Raw genomic sequence first — 24,168 nt, 5'->3', positions numbered from 1 at the left:
TGGTTTTAGAAAAGACAGAGAACCAGAGATTAAATTGCCAGCATCCGTTGTATCATGGAAAAAGCAAGAGAATTCTAGAAAAACATCTACTTCTGCTTTATTGACTATGCCAAAGCCTTTGTGTGGATAACAACAAAATATGGAAAATTATCTTAAAGAGATGGGAATACCAGACCACCTTACCTGCCTCCTGAGAAACCTGTATGCAGGTCAAGAAGCAACAGTTAGAACTGAACATGGAACAACAGACTGGTTCCAAATAGGAAAAGGAGTACGTCAAGGCTGTATATTGTCACCCTGCTTATTTAACTTATATGCAGAGTATATCATGAGAAATGCTGGACTGGATGAAGCACAAGCCGGAATCAAGATTGCCGGGAGAAATATCAGTAATCTCAGATATGCAGATGGCACAACCCTTATGGCAGAAAGCAAAGAGAGACTAAGGAGCCTCTTGACAAAGGTGAAAGAGGAGAGTATAACAGCTGGCTTAAAAGTCAACATTCAGGAAACTCACATCATGGCATCTGGTCCCATCTCTTCATGGCAAATAGATGGGGAAACAATGGAAACAGTAACAGCCTTTGTTTTCTTGGGCTCCAAAATCACTATAGATGGTGACAACAGCCATGAAGTTAAAAGATGCTTGCTCCTTGGAAGAAAAACTATGACAAACTGAGACAGCATATTAAAAAGCAGAGACATTACTGACAAAGGTCCATATAGTCAAAGCTATGGTTTTTTCAGTAGTTGTGTATGGATGTGACAGATGGACTATAAAGGAAGCTGAGCGCTGAAGAACTATTGGTACTGAACTGTGGTATTGGAGAAGACTCTTGAGAGACTGCAAGATCAAACCAGTCAATCCTAAAAGAAATCAACCCTGAATATTCATTGGAAGGACTGATGCTGAAGCTGAAGCTCCAGTACTTTGGCCACCTGATATGAAGAGCTGACTCATTGGAAAAGACCCTGATCCTGGGAAGGATTGAAGACAGGAGGAGAAGGGGATAACAGAGGACGAGATGGTTGGATGGCATCACCGCGTTGATGGACATGAGTTTGAGCAAGCTCTGGGAGATGGTGAAGGACAGGGAAGTCTGTGTATGGGATTGAAAAGAGTTGGACACAACTTAGCAACTGAACAATAACAAAAATCATACATCAGAATTGATATCTTTCTGTTTATAAGCTTATTCTCCTTCTTCCACGTATCCTGTAGATTCACCATACTATTTATCCACGGCTAAATGACCACTGAGACTTTCATTTGGCCATATGTTTTCTTACAAAAATTGTTATTTTTAATATTTCTTTGAATTTGTCATGGAACCCCAAATTAAGATTTTCTTTTATTCTTCTTTATGGGAATGATTAGGGCTTTATTGGAGGTTGTTTTTTATCAAACTGTTCGTTTGCTTTCTCCCTTCCTGCCTCCCTCCATCTCTTGTTTTTAACAATGGATTACTACTTTTTAGGACATTTTTGTTCTCTTTTTCTTAATACCTAATCTGTAATTTCATATGCAGTCTTCACTTACATGTTTATTTAAATTATAGATAGTTGAATTCTCACATGATCCATTGATACAAATATTTCCATTAATGGTGTTCATGCTCCACAATTCTAGTGCAATTATGAGGATGTTTATATATTCCTGTATGTGGAAAATTGCCCTTGGTAAAGATATATAAGAAATTTAGATTTAAAGTGAAACTTTTAATAGCAGCACATACAAATACAGATATTATTTATGATGTAATTAGTGGCATCTTCTATAATACGTCTCTGAATCAAAAGTTTAAATTAAGTACTGCTGAGTCAGTTTTCCTTTTTTAGGTTGACAGTCAGTTACCAGGCACGGTGTTCCCTGTTGTATTTCATCCTGTGGCTCCTCCAAAATCTATTGCTTTGGATTCAGGTAAGAAAAAATTAAATTAAGATATACCCTGTATATAAAAATTGAATACATATCATTTTGACCTACTAGAAAGCTTGATTGCCTTTTTCCCCTTTTCTTTCTTCCTTTTAGAGCCCAAACCTTTCATTGATGTGAGTGTCATCACAAGATTTAATGAGTACAGTAAAGTCTTACAGTTCAAGTAAGTAAAGAAACCCTTGTTCATCTAAAGGAACTTAAAATGAGAATCTACTTTGAAAATATGTTATGTTTTGGAAGTGACTTTTGTATAAAAATTATTTCCACCTGAACATATCAATCTACTTATGGTCAAGTGATTTTATATGTTGAAACTTACTTTAATAATAGCCTCTATATATTTTTAAAGTGTAAAATTCCTTCAACCACTTCTCCCATTTGTAACTTCCATTAGAATATAAAATAGTGAAATATAAATGATATATTTGTGAGGTGTGTTCTTTGATTCCTGTGGACTTTAAAAATTAGATAATACGTGCTATATCATCATTGTTCTTATATCTTCCATAACATGGTAAATAGAGAATCTGGAACTTTAAATGCTAAGTGTTAATATAGCAGTGTTACCCCTAGTGAAACTTTCACTTTAATTAAAAAAAAAAGATCTCAGTCTAAATAAACTTTGATCTTGTTAACATAACCCTTGTTTTAGAGATCATAGAACAAGATCTTGCAGTGGTTTTTGGCCAAAATCAAAGTTTTAACATGGAAAATTACAATGTTTGATAAAATGCCTTTTTCATCTTTAAAAAAGCTTTTCCTATTAAAAAAAAATTGTTTTTTTCCTTAGGTATTTTATGGTTCTCATTCAGGAAATGGCTTTAAAAGTTGATCAGGGATTTCTAGGAGCTATTACTGCACTGTTTACCCCAACAACTGACCCTGAAGCTGAAAGAAAATGGGTAATAATTTTTACTTATTGTGAATATTATGAAAGATCAGCTATTCTTTTCAATAATTGTTGGAGAAAAAAATTAAAATAGAAAATCTTGATTAATTTTTTTCAGACAGAGTTAATCCGGGAAGACTCTGATGCTATAAATACAGAATTAGTGGGGACTTCAGTGACTGATACATCCATTCTTAGTTTCTTTGAACATTTCCATATTTCTCCTATAAAGGTTAGTTGTAATTATTACTTTGAAAATTTGACAGAAGTATTGTAGAACTTTTAAAGGATCTGTATACAAATGTGGGTTTTAATTTGTTGTATCAAATATTTGGGGGGAATTTTGTTTGATTAATTGAAATAATTAAGACAGTTCTCTGTAACATATGTACAGCCACAATTCCCACAGAGAAACCACCAGAGCATGATCTCTAGTCTTGAATTAATAACCCCTTTCTTCAAGGAAGAAGCTGACAAAAGCATTTCTTAATTAAGCAGAGAAGTGCTCACCAACATTTAATGTTGCGGTTGCACTTTGTAACTCCTCACTGTCTGAATAGAAAGCTATAATGGGTGTCCTAACCAGAATGTGAAAACGCTGAAGTTGCTGTTACACTGTTGATGTGGTGTTTTTCACCCTTCCAAAATTTGATTGTAACTAGGGGAGTGGAAAATTGGATACCTTTCACTTGCCTGATTTTGTCCTTTATGAACCCATTTCCTTGTCTCCTTTTGTTATTCTTTTTAGCTTTTCTAGGGAAAGGTGACTGCTTAGAGAATCCACAAATGCTATCAAATGCTATCAAGCTCTAAACTTGTGTAATGGGCCAAATTTACAATTAAGTAACTCTTTACAAATATTGATGATCCTTTACAGTCTCAAAAACTGTTAGCAGCACATTATTGTCAGTTACATTCACCAATCCTTTCAGCTAAGTGAATAGATTTATAAAATGAAATTATTATTTTAAATTGATACATTAGTTTGGTGATATCAAACATCCATAGTGTTAGGTTCAAAATTGATACTGTTTTATGTGGTGAGTTATACACAATTTCTTTTTCATTATTAAATGAAAATCAGTTCTTTATGAGATTGGACAGTACCTTCAACAAATTATTAACTGAAAACCTGCTATTGACATTGCTGTTGAAGATATAAAATGACTTCATGGGGTTTATAATCTCCATGGGGTATTAAAGATTTATAATTTACCTATACATACTGTGACTCAGTGGTAAAAATCCTCCTGCCAAGCAGGAGACACGGGTTCAGTCCCTGTGTCGGGAAGGTCCCCTGGGGAAGCAAATGGCAGCGCACTCCAGTGTTCTTGCCTGGGGAATCCCATGGACTGAGGCAGGATACAGTCCTTTCAGTCACAAGGAGTCGGACTTGACTGAGCGACTAAATAACAACGTTTTTAGGCGCACTGGGAATTGTCCCATAAAATTGAATAATTAAAATCATGAATATCATGGTCATTTTCTTACTCTGTGGTGACTTTGCCCTAGGAAAAGGCTGGATCTCTTTTCACTGAAGATTGCCTTTCCTGGATCCCAGCCCTCTCTTAAGTCTGCAGATGGACAAAAGTCCACATGGGAGAAAAAGTTCAACCACCAGGCTTTCCTGGCTTTTCCCCAAGTCCCCTCTATTGAGCTCTCTGTTGATGAGGGCGAATGCCTAGAGAATTGGCAGAATGAGAAGGCAAAGTTATCTGCTTTACTTAACACACGTTGAATTACCTTCTGCCTGTATCTTCTGACACTGTCGCACTAATGTTGATGCAGCACAAAGTAGAAGAAGCTAAATGGGAATGTGAAAATCTCATGGTTAAGTCCTGAGTTGAAGGGGTTGTGGAAGCTGAAAACCTTATTATTCTTTTAACCATTTATTTGGAATTTGCTAAAGTGTTGCCATAATTGTAACGCTGTTGTTACTTGTTATCATGTAATTATACTGCAGTTGTTCTTGTTAATTGTTACTAAAAGTTATTTATCTTATAGAAATGATTATCCATTATTTTGAGTTAGACTGCTGGTAGGCCAGTTGACATGTTTTTCCTCTTAAAATGATTATGCTGTTTTTGCAAAGTGTTTTTTTTTTTTTTTTTTTTTTTTTTTGGTTTCCTCTATATAAACACAATGTTATTTATAAAGTTTGAATAAAATTATAGTTCAGCTTTTGGGACAGATTGATTTGTATTTTATTAGAAAGTAAATATGAGGATCAGAGCTGTTCTGTGTAATATAGAGTAACAAAAAATAGTTTTCTTTAGGATTCTAATTGAAAGATGCATTTGTTTGTGTCTGGACAGTTTGGCGTCCATGTATGTACATATTTTTGTTTTTAGTTTTCATTTATTGAACATTATTTTCCTTTTAGTTGCACTTGAGTTTGTCTTTGGGTTCTGGTGGTGAGGAATCAAACCAAGAGAAACAGGAAATGATTCCAATTCATTCTGTCAACCTGCTGTTGAAAAGCATCGGTGCTACTCTGACTGATGTGGATGACCTTATATTCAAGTAAGAGTTCTCTTGAAGTGTGTTAGGAGATTTTTATACCAGAATGCTGTTTCTGGATAGTCATCCTCTTTATTTCTGGTAGAAGTTACCTGAGAAAAGTGGTAATTCTTACTACTTACACTTTTAATAGTTTGGACCCATTCTAATTTATGCTCTTTAGGTATACTTATTTTACTCATAAAGACAAGGTAAAGAGTCTAATCTTTCCTTCAGTTATCAGCATCTAGATAATACATGAATATAGTATAAACATTGAATTATTTTAGTAGTATGTTATAAATGGGCCATGTTTTAAGTGAAATTATATTTAGAAATATATAGCAGTAGGATTAGATTTCAGTATAATTTTATGGTAAAATAAATAGCTCCTTGCTACCTTTAATATATTAAAGAATATTTGTGTGTGCCAGATACATATAAATTCAGTGAATATTTATTGAATTGAATATTCAACAGTGGTATTAGAGAAAAAAATTCATTAATACTACTTTTACCCTGTACACTATCAAATTTTATAGGAATCAAAGGCTTAAACATTAAAGTTCAAATGGAAAGAGAAAGACTAAGGAAAAATAGAAGTTAATTGCTATCAGATCTCTAAATAAAGGGAAGCCTTCCTATGTTTAAAAGCAATGGAAAAAATCCTGATGGAAAAATAAAAATTAATTTGACTACATAAAAATTAGACTCTTAAAACAAAACCAATGAAAATAATTAAAAAACAAAGAACTGGGGTGATATGACAAGTATTAGCAGAAGATTAATAATTTAATTTTTAACCTAAAAATTCAAATGCCATAGGTACCAGAGAACAATGTGAACTAATTCATAAAAGGGAAGATACAGTGGCTAATAGATATTAGAAATGTTTAGCTTTATTACTTATCAAAGAATATATGCAAATTAAAACAAATTATCAAAGATTTCAAAATACGAGAAATCCTAGTACTAGAGAGAGGTGAATCTAAGAAATGGACATTTTTTTTTAAATCATATGTACGAGTGGAAAGGGATATATATCAAGAGTCTTAAATGCTTTTGTAGTCTTTCACTCAGTAATTATTTTGAGTGGGAATTCGGTCAGAAAATAATCTTGAAATGCAACCAAAGTTATATTCAGAATACACATGGCAACTCTGATTATTACGTCAAAATTTAGAATTGTCTGATCATGAAAGAATTGTTTGACCCATTGACATGATGGAATGCTATGTTATTAAAAATGGTCACATCAAAATTTGAAAACCTAAAAGACTATTTATCTAAAATGTTGAGTATAAAAATGCCTACAGAGTGTTTTAATATTTTTCAGTTGCATAGAAAAGAGAAGAAAGAATTTGAAGTGGAAAATGAGGAAAAGAAAAAGTTTAAAAGACAAAATTCACTGTGTAGTGGGATTATGGTCAACTTTTTACTCTATGTGTTTATGAAAGATTTGCATGACAATGTACTGTTTTTATCATAGTTTTAGCATCCTAATATTTAAGGTCTCAAATTATATGTACAAACCTAATTGTGACTTAGAAATGATTCATTTATCACTGAAATTTTACGTCTTTCTTTTTTTTTTTTTTTCAAAAAATAATCTTAGTACTTTTGACTCTTTCTCCTCCTAGACTTGCTTATTACGAAATTCGGTATCAGTTTTACAACAGAGATCAGCTCATGTGGAGTGTTGTTAGACATTACAGTGAACAGGTAACTTCCTGTATGTTATCCGTAGCTCATACGGAAGATACTTCATAAAATATCAAAGCAAAGCATTTATGTGTGATTGTAGTGTGTGACATTTACCTGACTTACTGCAATTCACAATCTCATTACTTAGTATTTTTCTGGAATGATTAACTTCTATTTCTTTAATTCCTGCCCCCCCCCCCAACTATATAAACCTTTTTAAAAGTTTCCTTTAGTGTGTTTTCCTTTTGCAGTTATACATTTACCACTTTGGGAAAGACTAGTGATTTAAGGGTCGTTACATTTTATTCCTTCAGTGACTATAGTTTCTAAGCATAGTGTAGTAGAATTGCGAGGAAAGCAAGTTCCTCTTACTGATGCCTGTTACTCCATGGTTTGAAGTCTGTGCACAGAGACACAGTAGCTGTTTGGGGGCACTAGAGTACCATTGGGCTTCCCAGGTGGCGCGAGTGGTAAAGAACCCACCTGCCAATGCCGTAGATATAAGAGACACAGGTTCTATCCCTGGGTCGGGAAGATTCCCTGGAGGAGGGCATGGCAGCTCACTCCAGTATCCTTGCCTGGAAAATTCCATGGGCAGAGGAACCTGGCGGGCCACTGTCCATGGGGTTGCAGAGAGGTGGACGTGAGTTAAGCGACTGAGCACGCACGCACGAGTACCATTGCTCTGGGTGACATTCCTCTTGCCTTCCTCTGCTGAAAGGTCTTTTCTCTTACACTGTTTAAACTTGATTTTTACATGTTCAAATAAGGATATTTTTTCATTTGTCTTTTTGTTTTGGTTATCAACCCACTTAGTTCATAGTAATACTGATAATAATGTAACAAAAATGAGTACCAATTATTGAAATATATATTCATTTAATATGCATACTCAGCCATGCAAGGTCAGTATAATAGACCTACCAGTTTACAGATGAAAAGAGCAGAGCCTATAGAGACTACATGACTTGTTATGTAAGGTTATGTAACTGGTTATCCAAGGTTATCCAAGGTTATGTAACTGACAAACGGCCGACTTTGCCTCAAACCTGAATTCTATCCCATTTGAAAGTCCCATGTAAAGTACGAGCATAATGCCTGGAACATAGTAAAACGTCACTACAGAGTTTTCCTTTAACAACCTAATTTAGTCAGTATCCCATTTTTTCCACATTGGTTCATGGTATATTTTCTTACAACGGTTGCAAATAACTTCATTTATTTATTTATTTTCCTGTAGTTCTTGAAACAGATGTACGTCCTTGTATTGGGCTTAGATGTACTTGGAAACCCGTTTGGATTAATTAGAGGTCTATCTGAAGGCTTTGAAGCTCTTTTCTATGAACCCTTCCAGGTATTGGTCTTTTATTTATTTTAAGCGTAGTATAGAAAAATGGATGTTCTACTTTTAATGACAGTTAATATTTTAATTGTATCTTGGAACTAAATAATTTTCAAATACCAAGTATATCAATTTTATATATTTTTAAAATTACTAGAGATAACAGTAAAAGATTGTATTAGAACTAACTGAGCCCTTCTAGTATCTGGGTAATAAAACATGCCTACGTTTTCTAGGATTTAACGTAGTTGTTAGGAAGAGTGCTAAGTAGACTAAGAACATTTCAAAACTGTTTCACCACTGTGTAAAGAACTAACTGGCATTGAAAGCTGACTTTGTTTCAAAGTCAAGCTTTCGTCTAACCTGTTCTCCTCCATTTAAAGGATCCAGGATCCCAGTGTGGTGAGGGTTCCAGAAGGACAAAGCAAAAAGAATAAGTGGGAAAACAAGAGAGCCCGAACTGTGTGGGCCCTCAGTCTTGCTGTCAGTTTGGCTTGCTTTAACAGTCTGACGGCACGTGGTCCTGGAAGGCCAACTTCCAGTTTTGATTGAAGCCAGTGATTTACTCCTCTCCAGGTTTTGTCCTCTTCAAGGGTTTGCTAAGATCATGTGGGTTAAAAGTATCAAGACGCAGCAGGCGTTCTGTCAGTTTTTGGATTAGAAGGTGAAAACTGTCACCACAGTGTTTATGTATCTTTGCAGATTCTGTACCTTCATGGAAACTCTGAAATACTAGATTCAAAGTCTTAAGCATATTTAAATTTTAAGTAGCAAACTTTTTTTTTAATTTTTGACCAGGGTGCTGTTCAAGGCCCTGAAGAATTTGCTGAGGGGTTAGTAATCGGGGTAAAAAGTCTCTTTGGACACACAGTAGGTATGTATCACATATTTGTGTATGTGTAGAAATATAATTATTTATGTTATTATGAGTTATTAAATTCATTGTTTATAAAAAATGACTATGTTTAAGAAAAGAGGGTTTCGTTGTATAATAATCCTTCTAAAAGACATGTTCACTTGTTCTTAAATGGAAAATAATTTGACACTGACCTGCTGAGGTTTTTTTTTTTAATATGTCATAGATTTGTTAATCAGTGTACTTGCAATAGTTTTATTCCTCTTCTTGCTAAGTGGGAACGGAATGCAGTCAATATCTACCTTTTCGTATAGGAGACAGAATTTTAAGCACCTGTTGGTTTCAAGCAGCCATGTGCTATGTACTGTGATAATGCTCTTCAAAGAACCAGTGTGATTTACTTCTCTGGGCCCTTTGGTAGGTGGTGCAGCAGGAGTTGTATCTCGAATCACCGGCTCTGTTGGGAAAGGTTTGGCAGCAATTACAATGGACAAAGAATATCAGCAAAAAAGAAGAGAAGAGATGGGTCGGCAGCCTAAAGATTTTGGTGACAGCCTGGCCAGAGGGGGAAAGGGCTTGCTGCTTGTAAGTCTGCTGAATCTTCAAGAGATACTACCTTACAGATACACTTTAGCATATGTACTGGTTGTGTGGCACTTGGAACACTGCTTGTGAGTAAAAGTATCAGAGCAGCAGTAGTGATAAATTGCACACTTTCTGTGTCGTCCTTTGTTCTTCTTTCCCTTTATCACCATCAGTCTACCTCTGCCCCCCCTCCATTCCTAGACTTTGGTACTTGGGCTGGAGTGAAAACTGTAATGATGGCAGGTTAGCCCTAGTGTGGAAGGTGGGGAAGTGGGGAAGTGGAGCAGAGGCATGTGGAGGTAACTGGAGGGAGAGAGTCACTGTCTTCAGGTCATCACCAGTCAGCTGTTTCTGTAGAATGCAGGTGCACGGGTTATGTGTTATAAACCAGGAGCTACCTTTTATTACTTTTCAGGACTATACCATTCAATTATACAGGTGATATATGACTGTCTTCCTTATGAGTAATTATAAGAACTTCTGAGTTTTTTTTTTTTTTTTCAAGTGAGTCATGGGAACCTAGGTAAGGCTATAAAGTACTCTTTGATTATCCCTCTCCTCTTCTGAGAGGTATCTAATCTTTTCACTATAGTATATATCCTTCAGTTCTTTTTCTGTGTAATATGCAGCTATTTTTAGTTACTAACACTACTTGAAAGTTATTTAAAGAATGCACAAACATTACTTTTTAAATTTTGAAATTAATTCAGTAGACTGTTAACTGCTGTGTTTGTGCCTGTGATTTGTAATGTGTATTGTCTCCTTTAAAGCACATTATTTGTCAGGTTATTTGCTGTCCTTGACAGGTCCCTTCATTTTCAGTTTTCCACACTTGTACTAAATTATGGAGTAACTTCATTGGAACTTATAATTAGATCTCTAATTTTCTCAACTCATTCATTTTACTGATATGGAAACTGAGACTTAAAGAGATTGCATCAACTAGAGAATCCCATGGACAGAGGAGCCTAGTGGGTTAATGTCCACTGGGTCACAATGAGTCGGATATGACTAAAGCGGCTTACCACGCACACACTCATATCAACTGGTGATTGGTGTCAGTCAGATGTAAAAAATTTTCACCTGCTTTACTCTTCTGTCTGTTATAAAGTTCTGCTTCTATAAAGTGCTTCGTTTAATATGTGCTATGAGGTAATATTTTAAAAATCAGAGAACTCACTTATATGCACATATTCTCTGTCAAGTCCTTGTTTAAAAAGAAAAAAAAAAAGTTATTCCTGTGATAATATGTTTGTAGAGACCTCTAGTGGTTGGTTTAAAATTAAGCACCTTCCATTCAGGCTTGACTTGATCTATGATTTCTCTCTTAGGGAGTCGTTGGTGGAGTGACTGGAATAATAACAAAGCCTGTGGAAGGTAGGTTGAGAATGTTTCCTTTCTGTACAAAGTCTGAAGAGTTGATACATGGTAAAAGTAATCGATGTTATTGTTAGACTAGATCCTCTTGGACTCTCAATAGCAATAGACTTTTTTTTAATCCTAGTTAAAAAAGCATATTCTTTATTCAGTATAATCCTTATCAAAATCCCAATAGCTTGTTTTTTCAGAGATTGATGAACTGATTCTAAAATATGTATGGGGATTCAGGGGAATCCTGAATAGCCAAAAACATCTGGGGGAAAAAAGAATGAAGTTGGAGGACTTATACTATCCAATTTTAAAACTTACTGTAAAGTTAAAGTAGCTATGACAGGTGTTGCTGGCATACAGATACACATATAGATCAATGGAGTAGAATTCAGATTTCAGAAATATATCTTTATTGTTATGGTCGATTGAGTTTTGACAGGGGTGCCAAGATAATTCCATAGAAAAAGAATAGTCTTTTCAACAAACGGTACTGGGACAACTGGATATAAAGATAGAGCTTATATATGTGACCCAGCAATTCCGCTCTTAGGTATATACCCAAGGGAATTGAAAGCCTCTGTTTGCTCAAAAACTTGTGCAGAAATGTTTATAAAAATATTACTCATAATAACTAGAATGTAATAGCAATCCAAGTGTCCATCAACTAATGCATGGACAAACAAAATGTGGTATAAGCCATACAAATGGGTTAACATCCATTTATAAAAAGTCAGGTATTGATACAAGTACAAGATGAATGAACCTTGAAAGCATGATTCTAAGTGAAAAAAAGTCAGTTACAAAAGGCCACATATTGTATGATTCTTTTTGACTAGAGTAGGCAAATCCATACAGAGGGAAAGTAGGTTAGTGATTGCCTAGATCTGCAGGATAGGGAGGAAGGAGGTAAATTGCATAGAATTGGGAAGAGGGTTTGGGGAAAAATAGGAAATGATTGCTAATGGGCTTTCTTTTTGAAATAATGCAAATATTCTAAAATTGATTATGATGATAGTTGCACAGCTCTGAATATACTATAAAAACATTTTATTTGTATTCTTTAATGGGTGAATTATATGGAATGTGAATTACATTTTTATAAAGTTCTTACATATTTTAAAAAGTACACTTCTTGAAAAATCTGATGGTTGGCAGCAATAATAATAATATTTTCTGCTCAATTCTTAGATCCTCCAGTCATAGTTACTAACTAAACTCCTGGATAACTAGTTGTAAAACTTGAGTATGCTGCAGGATTACCTTGGGGGTTTGTAAAGTTGCAGATTACTGGCTGGGAGTGGGGCCTAATAATTTTGCATTTTTAATATACTTTGAAAACTACTGTTTTATCACAGGTTAGGATTAAATTTAACCTCTTTAGAATGTCAGACTCTAGGAGCTTCCTGGGTAAAACCATTCAGTGTTTGACTTAGACTTTTGTTGAATTCAAAGTTGCTGATTTTAAAATCTTTATACTTTTCATTGTCTGGTTTTATGAAGGTGCCAAAAAGGAAGGAGCTGCTGGATTCTTCAAAGGGATTGGGAAAGGGCTTGTGGGTGCTGTAGCTCGTCCAACTGGTGGAATCATAGATATGGCCAGCAGCACCTTCCAGGGGATTCAGAGGTAATTAAACGTACACCGTGTACAGGCCACGTGTCTATGTGCTGACTGTTGCTAGGAGTACATAAGTATGCTAAATACCCTGCCTGCCCTTAAGGACCTTAAAGTCTGATTGAGAGCTCTCACTGGTCCACAAGGTAGAGCTCCCCCAGAGAGGTGTAAGAAGAGACTTTTTTTTATGGCTCAGTTTCTCTTTTATTTGACAAATGGTTATTGGTCCTTACTAATATGCCAAGCACTGTGCTAGACACCATGGATACAAACAGTAGATGGCCTACTCCCTGCCTTTATTATTAAGAAAAGGTGGGGGAACATGAAGTCAAACTGACCTGGTTTTAATACTTGTCACATTGTTTTGGCAAGTTATTTAAAATTACTATTTATCAAATATTGATACATAGTGTTACATAGTGGGTCTTCCCTGGTAGCTCAGCTGGTAAAGAATCTGCCTGCAATGCAGGAGACCCAGGTTCAATCCCTGGGTTTGGAAGATCCCCTGGATAAGGAAATGGCAACCCAACTCCAGTATTCTTGCCTGGGAAATCCCATGGACAGAGGAGCCTGGCCGGCTATAGTCCCTGGGTCACAAGAGTCTGACAAGACTCAGCACAGTATTCATGGTTCATGTGTTACATAGTATAGTAGTTGAATTAATGCACTAATACATTTATGTTATTTTGAGAGATTCTCATGTGTTTTCTTACATGTACTTACACAGGGTGGCAGAATCAACAGAGGATGTGTCCAGGCTCCGTTCCCCTCGCCTGATCCATGAAGACGGCATCATTCGCCCTTATGACCGACAGGAGTCTGAGGGCTATGACATATTTGAGGTATAAATTCTGTTCTTTACAATCATAAGTGAAATTGAATTTTAAAGATTTCTATGGTCAGAGCTTCATGGCTGGTTCCTAAAGTTCCTGATTCATGAACTTCTTTAAAGATTACACAGGAAACAATGGTATGCAGGGTAGAATTTGATTATTTATTTGTTTTATTTTATTAGCATAGTGTATTAAATAGGAGTAACTCATCATTTTTTTCTTTTCTGCACAGGATCAAAGTGCAGAAAGGATAATGTTGAAAGTAGTGATAGACTTTATTACTGTTTGTATTGAGCACCTTTCATTTATGTTGTTAAACTTCAGTCCTCTGCTTATAGCTAATTATTGAAATTTTGCTGCTTCCTTTTCTCTCAACCAAATTAATTTATTTGGCCTGTATTGTAAATCTAGATTTATTCAGGTAAACAGAAGCTGGAGGAGAGAAAAAAAAGATTATGTTCAATTATAATCTTTTTTTAAAACCTTGGAACTATTTTGGAATTTTTTTTGGCTTACATTTTAGTTTTAATTTTGTAAAGTAAACAATATATGCTTATGTAAAGTGCTATTCTCTCATGACTAGCTTTCCTCCAAAATTTTTAATATTTTTCTACTTTGACTTTAAAATAAAATGACTCTTCATTGTTCTTAGCCTTTGGTTTTTATAGAATGTGATTACGTTTTACCTTTCTGCATGCTTCTAACTTTATTTTCTTTCTTTTTCTGCCTACACAGCAAGAACTGGAAATACAGGAGTAAATGTTTTCTATACTACTACTTGATTTCATCCTTAAAAATCAAAACAAAACTGTGATATTAATTGACTGTCCTGATTTATTTAGAGTGAGAGTCCATTTTGATGAAATTACATTTCTTACCTCTCTCTGAACTTTTTATTGTAGTGGCTTGGCTACAGATAAAAACTGTGATATTCCTGGTAATATTGTACAGAAATAAGAGATCAATATAAAAGATGAAAAGATGCAGGAAATCAACTTTGTTTTACACTTGATGGAGGAATACTTTATTGAACTTTTACTATCATCCTGAGAAGTTCACCTTTTCTTATGGTATTCATATGCATTTCTGGTAAAGTTGCAAAAGAAAAGAATAATTCTTATGTCCAATCTGTGTGTTCTTTATGTATATGAGTCCTGCTATTAGAATTACATAACTGTGTTTCATAAATCACCATAAATTTACTCAAGTTATGAAACTATTGATTGGGGCATATATTTTAAGAAATGAAGTATCACTTTCTCTCGGCTTCCTTGGTGGCTCCGTGGTAAAGAATTTGCCTGCCAATGCAGGAGGCTCAGGTTCAGTCCCTGGGTTGGGAAGATCCCCTGGAGAAGGAAATGGCAACCCACTCCAGTATTCTTGTCTTGGAAATCCTGTGGACAGAGGAGCTTGGCAGGCCACAGTTTGTGGGGTCACAAAGAGTCAGACACAACTGAATGACTAAACAACAGTTGCTCTGGATCAGTCCCTCAACCTCAAATAAGTGTTGGCACATCAATTTTGAGAATTTATTCCCTTGCCTGTTTTTCTGTTTTAACTTCTCTATACTCTTGCTAGATAAATCGCAATCATTTTCTAATTATGTTATGTACAGTCTTAGCCCTTTGTATTTATACTTTTTAAAAATTAAGTGTCCTTATTGGTTATGCTTATTTCACAATTATTAGTTGTAAAAATAGAAGTTGAACAGGTAATTAAGCAGATTACTTATGTGGCTTTTGAATTGATAGATGTCTTTATATTTAAAAAGCAATCTCTTTTGCTTTTAAATCCTTCAAGAGGATGCATAATCCTAATGGAAATTTAAAAAATATAAACTATGATTTTGAAATTAGTGACCCCAGAGTAAATTTTCAACATGTTATATTTTGATTTCTCTTTTTTCTATAATTGATAAAAATGTTACATTTAGTAGTATCTTATCTAGCAACTTTCATGTTTCCTCCCAAAATTGAAAACAAATTATGAGCTTAGATTTATTGTGTTTTACATTTTAAAGAGAATGAAGCTGTTAACACACAACAGTTCAGTTGCATTATATATTTTAAAACTATAGTTATCAAAATAATAAATATTTTGAATGCTTCATATTTGAAGCAAGCACTTTAAAGAAAAATTTGCAGCTCCATGAACTGTAGCCCACCAGGCCCCTCTGTCCATGGGATTTCCCAGGCAAGAGTACTGGAGTGGGTTGCCATTTCCTTCTCCAGGGGATCTTCCTGACCCAGGGATTGAACCCAGGTCTTCTGCATTGCAGGTGGATTCTTTACCGTCTGAACCATCAGGGAAGCTTCCTATTTGAAACAAGCACTTTAAAATAGAAGAATGACATCCAAAGACTAGCCTAAAATTGTAGCTGACAAACTTCTCATGCCTAGATAATTGAGGGTTGGCAGAAATGGTGCCTCATATACAGTTTCTTTGAGAATCAAGCACAGTAACTAATTCAAGATTCTGTCTTAAATAATCACTAATAATTATTCTTTCTTCTTAGGTAAAAGTAATATTTTTCAATTTTCCTGGAAATATTATTAATACAATTTTAATGAGACTTCTGGGAAAATTTTTTTCTTGATTGTTTACTTTTTGATTGTGTAGCTCTGTACCTTATTCTTTTTCTCATGATTTCCCTTTTTTCCAGCCGCATGTCAGTAAGCACAAAACTTCAAGAAACTTTATTATTTTAGCTAAATATAGTCATTGTGTGTGATTCAGTAGGTTTCATTAAGATGCGAGAACTGGAAGAAATAGAATGATTGTACATTAACAAAAGAGCTTGGTAACTTTTTTCCATGGGTAGCAAGGGTAGGCATGGATAGTTAAGAAATTTAGGGTGTTTCATCCCTTGCTATCTTGCTGTGATCAGTTAGTTAGGAACAAAGTATTTGATTATCTAGACTGTGCTGGATATCCAAATGAAATGAGACTTCTGTCCTTAAGGGACCAAATATAACAAAACATGTAACTATTAAAGAGCATTAGAGGGTAAAATTATATCCTCCTTAGTGCTTACTATAATATGGGTACATTCTAAATAATTTGGAATAATTTTGGAATCTTTGGATATACCCCCTTTTCTCCTGACTCTTGCTCTGCATTCTTTAAGAGTGAGCTTTGAAAGTTACTGAATTATATACTGTGTTTTCATAGGCTATACTCTTCTACTTATCCTCTCTTCTCCCAGGATAATTACCATCTACACACACACACATATATATACTTACACAGAGACATATATGAAATTTATATATATATGTATAGCCAGTTTTTGTTTACTATTCATCTTGCTTCCCATAGTTAATGATTATATAATATTTAAAATGGCATTCCTTGCTTTTTTTGTCTTAATCATATTTTTCCTGGTTCTTAGAAATGCTTCATTTTTAATTCTTGCATTATCATCTATTGAGCTAACTTTACGTCGTGTATTTGACTATTCCCAATTCTTGACATTAGAGCTGTTGCCATTATTTCACATTAATGACACTATGATACTATATATATGTATAATATAGTTTACATTAATGATACTATAATGATGTAATAAACATCATTATACACATTGCTTTTTCGTATCTTGTATTATTTCCTTCTAATTTACTTGAAAAAAATGAATGCTCTTGTTAAATATTATTAATTCTTCCAGTTGCACTTTTGGGAAGGAAGAGTGAATATTTTATAAACTCATCTGCCACAGAGACTGAATCTCAGAGTGTAGTGGGTTTCAGAAGTGCTGAAAACTAGGTTTCTATAATGTGTTATGGTGGTAAAATATACTTTAAAAGCTTTAGTTTTTTAAAGTGCAAAGCTTATAACTAATGAAAATGCATACAAGATGGTAGAAGATAGAAAGTGATAGTATTGTACATTTCATCTCAAATCTAAATATTTTAACATTTAAATTTCAAGGCTGAAAATAAATATACTAAATTGTTATATTCATTTATATTCATTTTAAAGGAGTTAAGGTATAAATATTAAAAGATATTAGTTAATTCACACGAGGAAGATGTGAAACAAATAACTGTTAAACATCACTTCTCTCTGAGATTCATTCTGAAGTTGAGACGTCCATTCTGAGGTTGAGACCCCCATTCTTTAGGGATTCATCTTTGTTGTTCATAGCTTTTCGTAATTGGTCAAAGAATGACTGGGAACCAAGGATCTTTAAAAAAAATTGTGTATTTTACTATTGAAATAATAAACAAGTGTGTGTTCTCTGCTTGTGATTATTATTGATTATATCCTTTTGATAATATTGATGTTGTATTCTTGGTTCTAAATTGTTATTATCTTATTTGTTAGGTATGTTTATGTTTTATATTTTCATATATTTTCTCTTCTAATTTTTAATTATGCATTTATATAATATCAGTATTTCATTAGCATTAATTATAAATGTAACTTTATTGATATTTAATGTTTGTTGATTGAGGTCACAATAGTTTTTAGATAGTTAAAAAATGTATTTTAATGTGCTATTTATACTTGAATTATTTTATGCTTGTAATTGTATTCAGTAATAAATTGTGCCAGCTGTTTGAAATCTTAGAAATTCTTCATGTTTGTATTAAGATTGCCATTAAGTTTTCTTTTCTACCAGGAATATAATTCTAGTACATACTTGTACTCCTCATGCGTGTTTAATATATAAGGCCAAATATTCAGCAATATTAGTTATCTTGAAATTTTATTGTTTTTATTATTGTAGATCAGTCGTTCTTAACCTTTGAGAAGGATAACAGACCCCTTTAAAAATCTGATGAAAAATATGAACTGTCCTCTGGAAACAAGTTCAGAAACACATTTTCAAAATTTTGTATTTTTTTTATGATATTTCATAGGCCTTCCAAAGTTCTTCCAAGGACCCCAGGTTAAGGACCTCTGGAATGTTAATGTCCAGTTTTATACTAGTGTTGGTTCATATAAATGAAATTTGTGATTATTTCTGGTAAAACTATTTAAGAGTTTCAGAATTATCATGCAACAAAGTATATTTTATTAGATCACTTAGTAAGCATTTAATAGTTACTTGACTTATGAGGCTCAGTGAAAGTTTATTTATAAAAACACTGTGAACATTTTTCTAGCTTCATGTGCCAATCTGTAGAATTGTGCTTTTGGTTTTAATAATTTTTTCCTAACTGGCACTAATATAGAGTATTGGAAATACTGTTCGGATGCATGTTACAACACAAATCTTGAGTCTTCTTTTCTTTTCAGAATCATGTCAAAAAGTTAGAAGGAGAGACTTACCGATACCACTGTGCTATTCCTGGGAACAAGAAGGCAAGCCTTATGGTTACAAATAGGTATTGACTTCAAGTGACATCTTTTCAAATGCTAACTGTATATATTATAAGAATTTTGGAGATGAAAATGACAGTGGATTTAGCTAACTATGCTTCAGCTGCAAAATGTTCATTGTCATTGTTGTTGCTTAGTCACTGTCTGATTCTTTGTGACCCCATGGACTGTATCCTGCAATGCTCCTCTGTCCATGCGATTGCCTAGGCAGGAATACTGGAATGGGTTACCATTTCCTTCTGCAGGAGATCTTCTTGATTCAGGGATTGAATCCACATCTTCTGCATTGGTGGGTGGATTCTTTACCCCTGAGCCGCCTGGGAAGCCCTGTTCATTGTCATATAATCACAGAAATTCAGGTCTGGATGGTTCCTTTGAGATCATCTGTTCTGACCTCATTTTGGAGATGCTGAAACTGAGACTAAGGATGGTTTAGAGGCTTAACCAACTTACACACCTTCTGAGAGACAGAATCGATTAGAGTTTATAAGTGCAGTAGTGATACTTTCATATGTGAACTGGACATCCAGTTATGGAGGATGAATTTACGTTTTTCTCACTAGGTTTTATTTTGGATGTTGAGCATACCTTTTTAAAAGTATGTTATATCTTTGTGTTCCATTTTCTTTCTAAATATTTTGGGAGTGGTAGATAATTTTTCCCAATAAAAGAACTTGGACTAAACTACTAAGTTTATTTTCCTGAGATCTACCCTATATCACTTATTCTAATCACAGATAAATAATTTTCAAAACATTCTAAGTTATATATTTTTTAGGACTAAAGCAAAGCACTTAGAGTAGGTAACATTTATATATTAGATTTCTTACTGCTGCATTTAAATGTATTTAGGTGGGAAGGAGAGAAAGGAAAACTTTAGAATTCAGGCTTAAATCTACAAACTGTTTCTAAGAGAGAGTTAGCTAGTCCTCTGATTTGCCCATTAATTAAGTCAAAATATTCACTAAACAATCTAAAGAGTAGTTTTTATACTTTTTATGTAATTCCATACTAAGCAATGGAAACCCCTCTTTTGGGGATTGAATGTAATATTTTAGTAGTTGTTTGATTTAGGCATTTGGTAGGAATATTAACATGTACATTATACATCTAGTTTTCTTCAGGTAAGTTGAAAAATCATAGTAATTTCAAATCATAAGTAGAAAAATCATAATAATTTCAAATTGGATCACTTGTAGAGGTTTTCAGGAGACAGTAAAATAATATTCCTGACTATTGCAGTGAGTTACTCTCCCTTAGGTATGAAGGGGCAGCCTTTAGAGACCTGGGTTGGATGACTGAATATGAAAGAAAAGGGAATACCAGATGACTTTGCTGGTTTTTGGCTTGAGTACCATTTACAGTAGTTTGGAGGAGGAAAAGATGATGACTTGTTTCCATTTTGATCTTAATGAGCTTGACATAGCTTTGAGATACCAAAGTAAAGGTCAAGGAGATGTGTAGAAATAGGTATAGGTGTAGATACTTGGAGTTTGTATAAAGATCTGGAGTTGAGATCCAAGAGACCATCCTGAGAGAATATGTTATTCGGAAGACCAAGATTTGAACTCCGGGAAACATGTTTCAGGAGGGAAAAAGTGAAGGAGGTTGAGGGCAGCAGGAGGACAACAGTGTCGTCGAAATGGTCAGGAGTAGAGTCTTAAAACAAAATGGTGAATTGCATTTGATGTAGCGATTTGCATTAGTTATCTTTAACTCTTATCTCTACCTTCTGATTCTCTCCTAGGCAGGAGGCTGGGGGTAGGGGAGCTGGAGTCCACTTCCTAAAGACTGTTTGGAATGGGTAGGAGTGTTGGAGGTTGTCGCAGTGACTGAAGGCACTGCAGGCTCTTGGTGGGCCGGGGCCCTGAACGCTGTACTTCCTACAGTGCTCGACACAGTCCCAGATACGCCCAGCATTTCAGGAGCACCTGTGTGGAAAGATACAGTGTCTGGGGTCTGTGTCAGTCCTTACCCCCTCAGTTCCGAGTTCATTCACCCCTTCCTTCTAAACATCTGGAATCTATCCCTTTCTTCTTCTCACAGCCACCACCTTAAATGAGGCTCTCACTGTTTCCTGATTGGACTGTTACAGTCACTTCCCACCTTCATTGTCTACCCCATCTCTCCTCCACTGGCCATGACTCTTCAATAAGAAAATTTATCCTATCATTTCTGTCATCTGTAGATGAAAGTAGAAATTTCTTAACAACCTCTGCTACCCGCTCAACCCCACCCTCCAAAAAAGAAAAAAAAAAACCTTCAAGGGCTGGCGCCAAGCTAATTTTCTCGCCTCTGTATATGTCCAGTACTCCAGCTGCAGACCTCCACATTCCTCAGATAAATCTTTCCTTTTTTGTACTGCCATATATGTTACGACACTCTTCTCTTTGTCTTCCCTTTTTTGTCTTCCCTTTCCTCCTAGAAAACTTCCTCCTTTCAAGAATCAGCTCTTACCCTACCTAGTTTATCAATAGTCCTCCCTTCTGTGTGCCAAGAGAGTTTTCCACACACTCCGTTAGTATTTTTGGGCTTCCTTTGTGGCTCAGCTGGTAAAGAATCTGCCTGCAGTGCAGGAGACCTGGGTTCAATCCCTGGGTTGGGAAGATCCCCTGGAGAAGAGAAGGGCTACCCACTCTAGTATTCTGGCCTGGAGAATTCCATGGACTGTGTAGTCCATGGGGTCACAGAGAGTCGCACACAACTGAGTGAATTGCACTTCCCCTTTTAACCTATAAATACCTCTCAAGTAGAAAGTCGGGTCATTGTCTCTCCAGCACCATGTGCATTCGTAGATTCAACAGCTCTCCTTTCCTAGTTTTGCTTTGGAATCAAGTATAGTTATATCAGTACCTAATCTGAATCTCACACTGGGAAATCAATGTGGATGCCCTTTAAGGATTCTGTGATTTTTTTTTTTAATTGCTGTTGAGTAAAATGAGCTGCTCCCTCTGTGATATAGTAGATCAGTATTAAAATGCTCAAACCTGATATTTATTAGTAGGCCTAACGTGAATCTTTGCTGACGTTTGAAGTTTGTGACATTTCTTTCCTGATTAGAAGGCATACATGATTGACAGTAAAAAGCAATTAATAATTTTCCAAGTAAAACATTTTCAGGGGCTTCTGCCTTTATTGCTTCCCGAATGAAAGTACAGCCTGTTCCTTATGTGTTTTAAAGAGAATGATTTAAGTTTTTTAAAAATGACACTTTCCTGAATTTTGCAAGATTGGCAGAAGGGGGATTTTTGAAGTTCTGCTATGTTAGTTGTGCTGTTTGCTCTTTATTTGACAGTTATCTTTTTTTTTTTTTGATGTGAATCATACATTTTTTTTTGAATCATACATTTTTTTAGTGTGCCAGGTTATGTTGCTTACTGAGCAAGTAAAATCTATGGCATCTAATAGAGTGAAATATTAGAATAATTAACTGTCTTTATCAATACCTATATATTTCTGTTTCCTTTTGTAAAATAGGCGAGTTTTGTGTGTAAAGGAAGTTGAAATCCTAGGCCATATGTCCATAGACTGGCAATATCTATTTGAAGATTTTGTACAGTCTCCCACTGTCGATGGAAATCTGCTCAAAATATCAGTTGAGGTAAGAAAACATGAATCACACACCTTTAGAGTCAAAAATTCGTTAAATGAATAGAAACCAGGAGTGCTTTCTGACTCTTGTTTTACAGTTAACTGCATAAAGTATTTGAAGGATTATTATTATTATCATATGCTGAAAAGTAAAGGAAAATGTAATTTGTGCTCTGTACTTCGTTTTCTGGCAGTCCTTGATTGCACTGAGTGAAATATTAAATCTGTTCACTGAAAGAGTTAGGTTCCTTTTTGGTAGAAGAATGGAAGTGAATAGAAGTGTTTGTTTGTTTTACTTCATATGGATATGATTTTGCTATAATATAAAATACTCCTGGAAAGATTTCCCATTTTAGGATTTAAGGAGATTATTATAAATGTTACGTCTAGAACATTCACAATTAGTAATGTTGGCATTTATAGAAGACTAATGCATTTTAATTATGTAATAATGCTTTCATGTCTTTTCCTCTCCATTTTCTGTGGAAAAACTTTTTAATTGTATAGCAAATAATTGGCAAAAATGATACCCTATCTTTTGCTTAATTCTCAAACTCATTTTACTTTGTAATGTATAGTTTTTCTTATATGTGATATAATTCTATTTTCACCCTTAAAAAAAAAGTAGAAATTGTTATTCCAAAGATGGTAATTTCTATATTTTTTCCTAAGCAATAATTATGCTATCTCTATTACTGAAACTATCTGAAAAATGCTTACTGAGTTATAAAAGTCAAGAGTTAGAGATATAAGTACTATTATCCTTTAATTTATGTTTCCTTTCTTTTCATAGAAGTTTACAAGTAAAAGAAACCCTTTATGGAACCATGCCGTTTTGTGTTTCAGCCTTACCTCATTGTAGGGTTTCAAAACTGAAAGAGTGCCTTGGTGTATGAAGCATAGTTTTCAGAGCACTGAGAGACTGTGTCTTTCCTGTCAGTGTGCATGTAGATTACAGTTCTCTCAGGTATCACTTTCCTTTCACATCAGTGGTGAGGACTGACTCAGTGAATTCTACATTATGTACAAATTTTATCTATCAGCCAAGGAAATAAAGGGAGGGTTTTTGATTTGTCAGATGTGATGAGTTATCAGGTGGTATTTCTGTACGCTGTTTATCATCGCCTGCAGAAAGCCATCATTTTATGCAGATAGATGTACACTCATCCAATTTCATAAATTCTAACAACTCACATATGGAGTCACTATCCTTGTACCAAAAACAATTTATTTCTTATTAGACCTGAATATGTGTATTTGGTTAGTCTGCTGATTATAAAATAGAGTTGACATTTAAGCACTCAATTAAAGGTTATAGGTTTTTTTCCTTCCACATAATAATTCCTTTTCTGTCATTATTTGTTTTGAAACAGAAACAAGGTCTGTTCCAAAAAAAAGATAGTGCCAGTCAAGGCTACATTCAGAAAATTTACCTGCAGGATACCACCACAGCAGAGGTAAATGATTTAAAGAATGCCCCCTCCTTTTTTTAGCTGAAAGACCAAAAAAAAAATAATAATCTGTTATAGTTAGCAACAGTCATTACTTTCCCCAAAAGATCTTCAAGTTAAAGCTTTGGATGGATATATAAGCTTGGAATAACATGTTGTGGGCAGACT

General features: G+C 34.7%; 1 protein-coding gene across 1 annotated transcript in view; it reads left to right on the top strand.

The window, feature by feature from the left end:
- The window catches only part of VPS13C (vacuolar protein sorting 13 homolog C), a 184,698-nt gene that overhangs the window by 158,526 nt on the left and 2,004 nt on the right, over positions 1-24,168 (top strand). Inside the window, exons 68-82 of the mRNA XM_061157288.1 lie at positions 1,840-1,921; positions 2,033-2,102; positions 2,730-2,841; positions 2,947-3,060; positions 5,212-5,351; positions 6,968-7,049; positions 8,272-8,385; positions 9,172-9,247; positions 9,651-9,814; positions 11,146-11,191; positions 12,686-12,809; positions 13,525-13,639; positions 18,875-18,963; positions 22,436-22,559; positions 23,923-24,006. Of these exons, the coding sequence (XP_061013271.1) occupies positions 1,840-1,921; positions 2,033-2,102; positions 2,730-2,841; positions 2,947-3,060; positions 5,212-5,351; positions 6,968-7,049; positions 8,272-8,385; positions 9,172-9,247; positions 9,651-9,814; positions 11,146-11,191; positions 12,686-12,809; positions 13,525-13,639; positions 18,875-18,963; positions 22,436-22,559; positions 23,923-24,006 (1,536 nt within the window). The remainder of the gene's footprint in view (positions 1-1,839; positions 1,922-2,032; positions 2,103-2,729; positions 2,842-2,946; positions 3,061-5,211; positions 5,352-6,967; positions 7,050-8,271; positions 8,386-9,171; positions 9,248-9,650; positions 9,815-11,145; positions 11,192-12,685; positions 12,810-13,524; positions 13,640-18,874; positions 18,964-22,435; positions 22,560-23,922; positions 24,007-24,168) is intronic.

Source organism: Dama dama, chromosome 12 (genome assembly GCF_033118175.1).
Source record: "Dama dama isolate Ldn47 chromosome 12, ASM3311817v1, whole genome shotgun sequence".
NCBI lineage: Eukaryota > Metazoa > Chordata > Mammalia > Artiodactyla > Cervidae > Dama > Dama dama.
The sequence above is the reverse complement of the archived record's forward strand: the minus strand, read 5'-3'. Positions and strand labels throughout refer to the sequence as shown.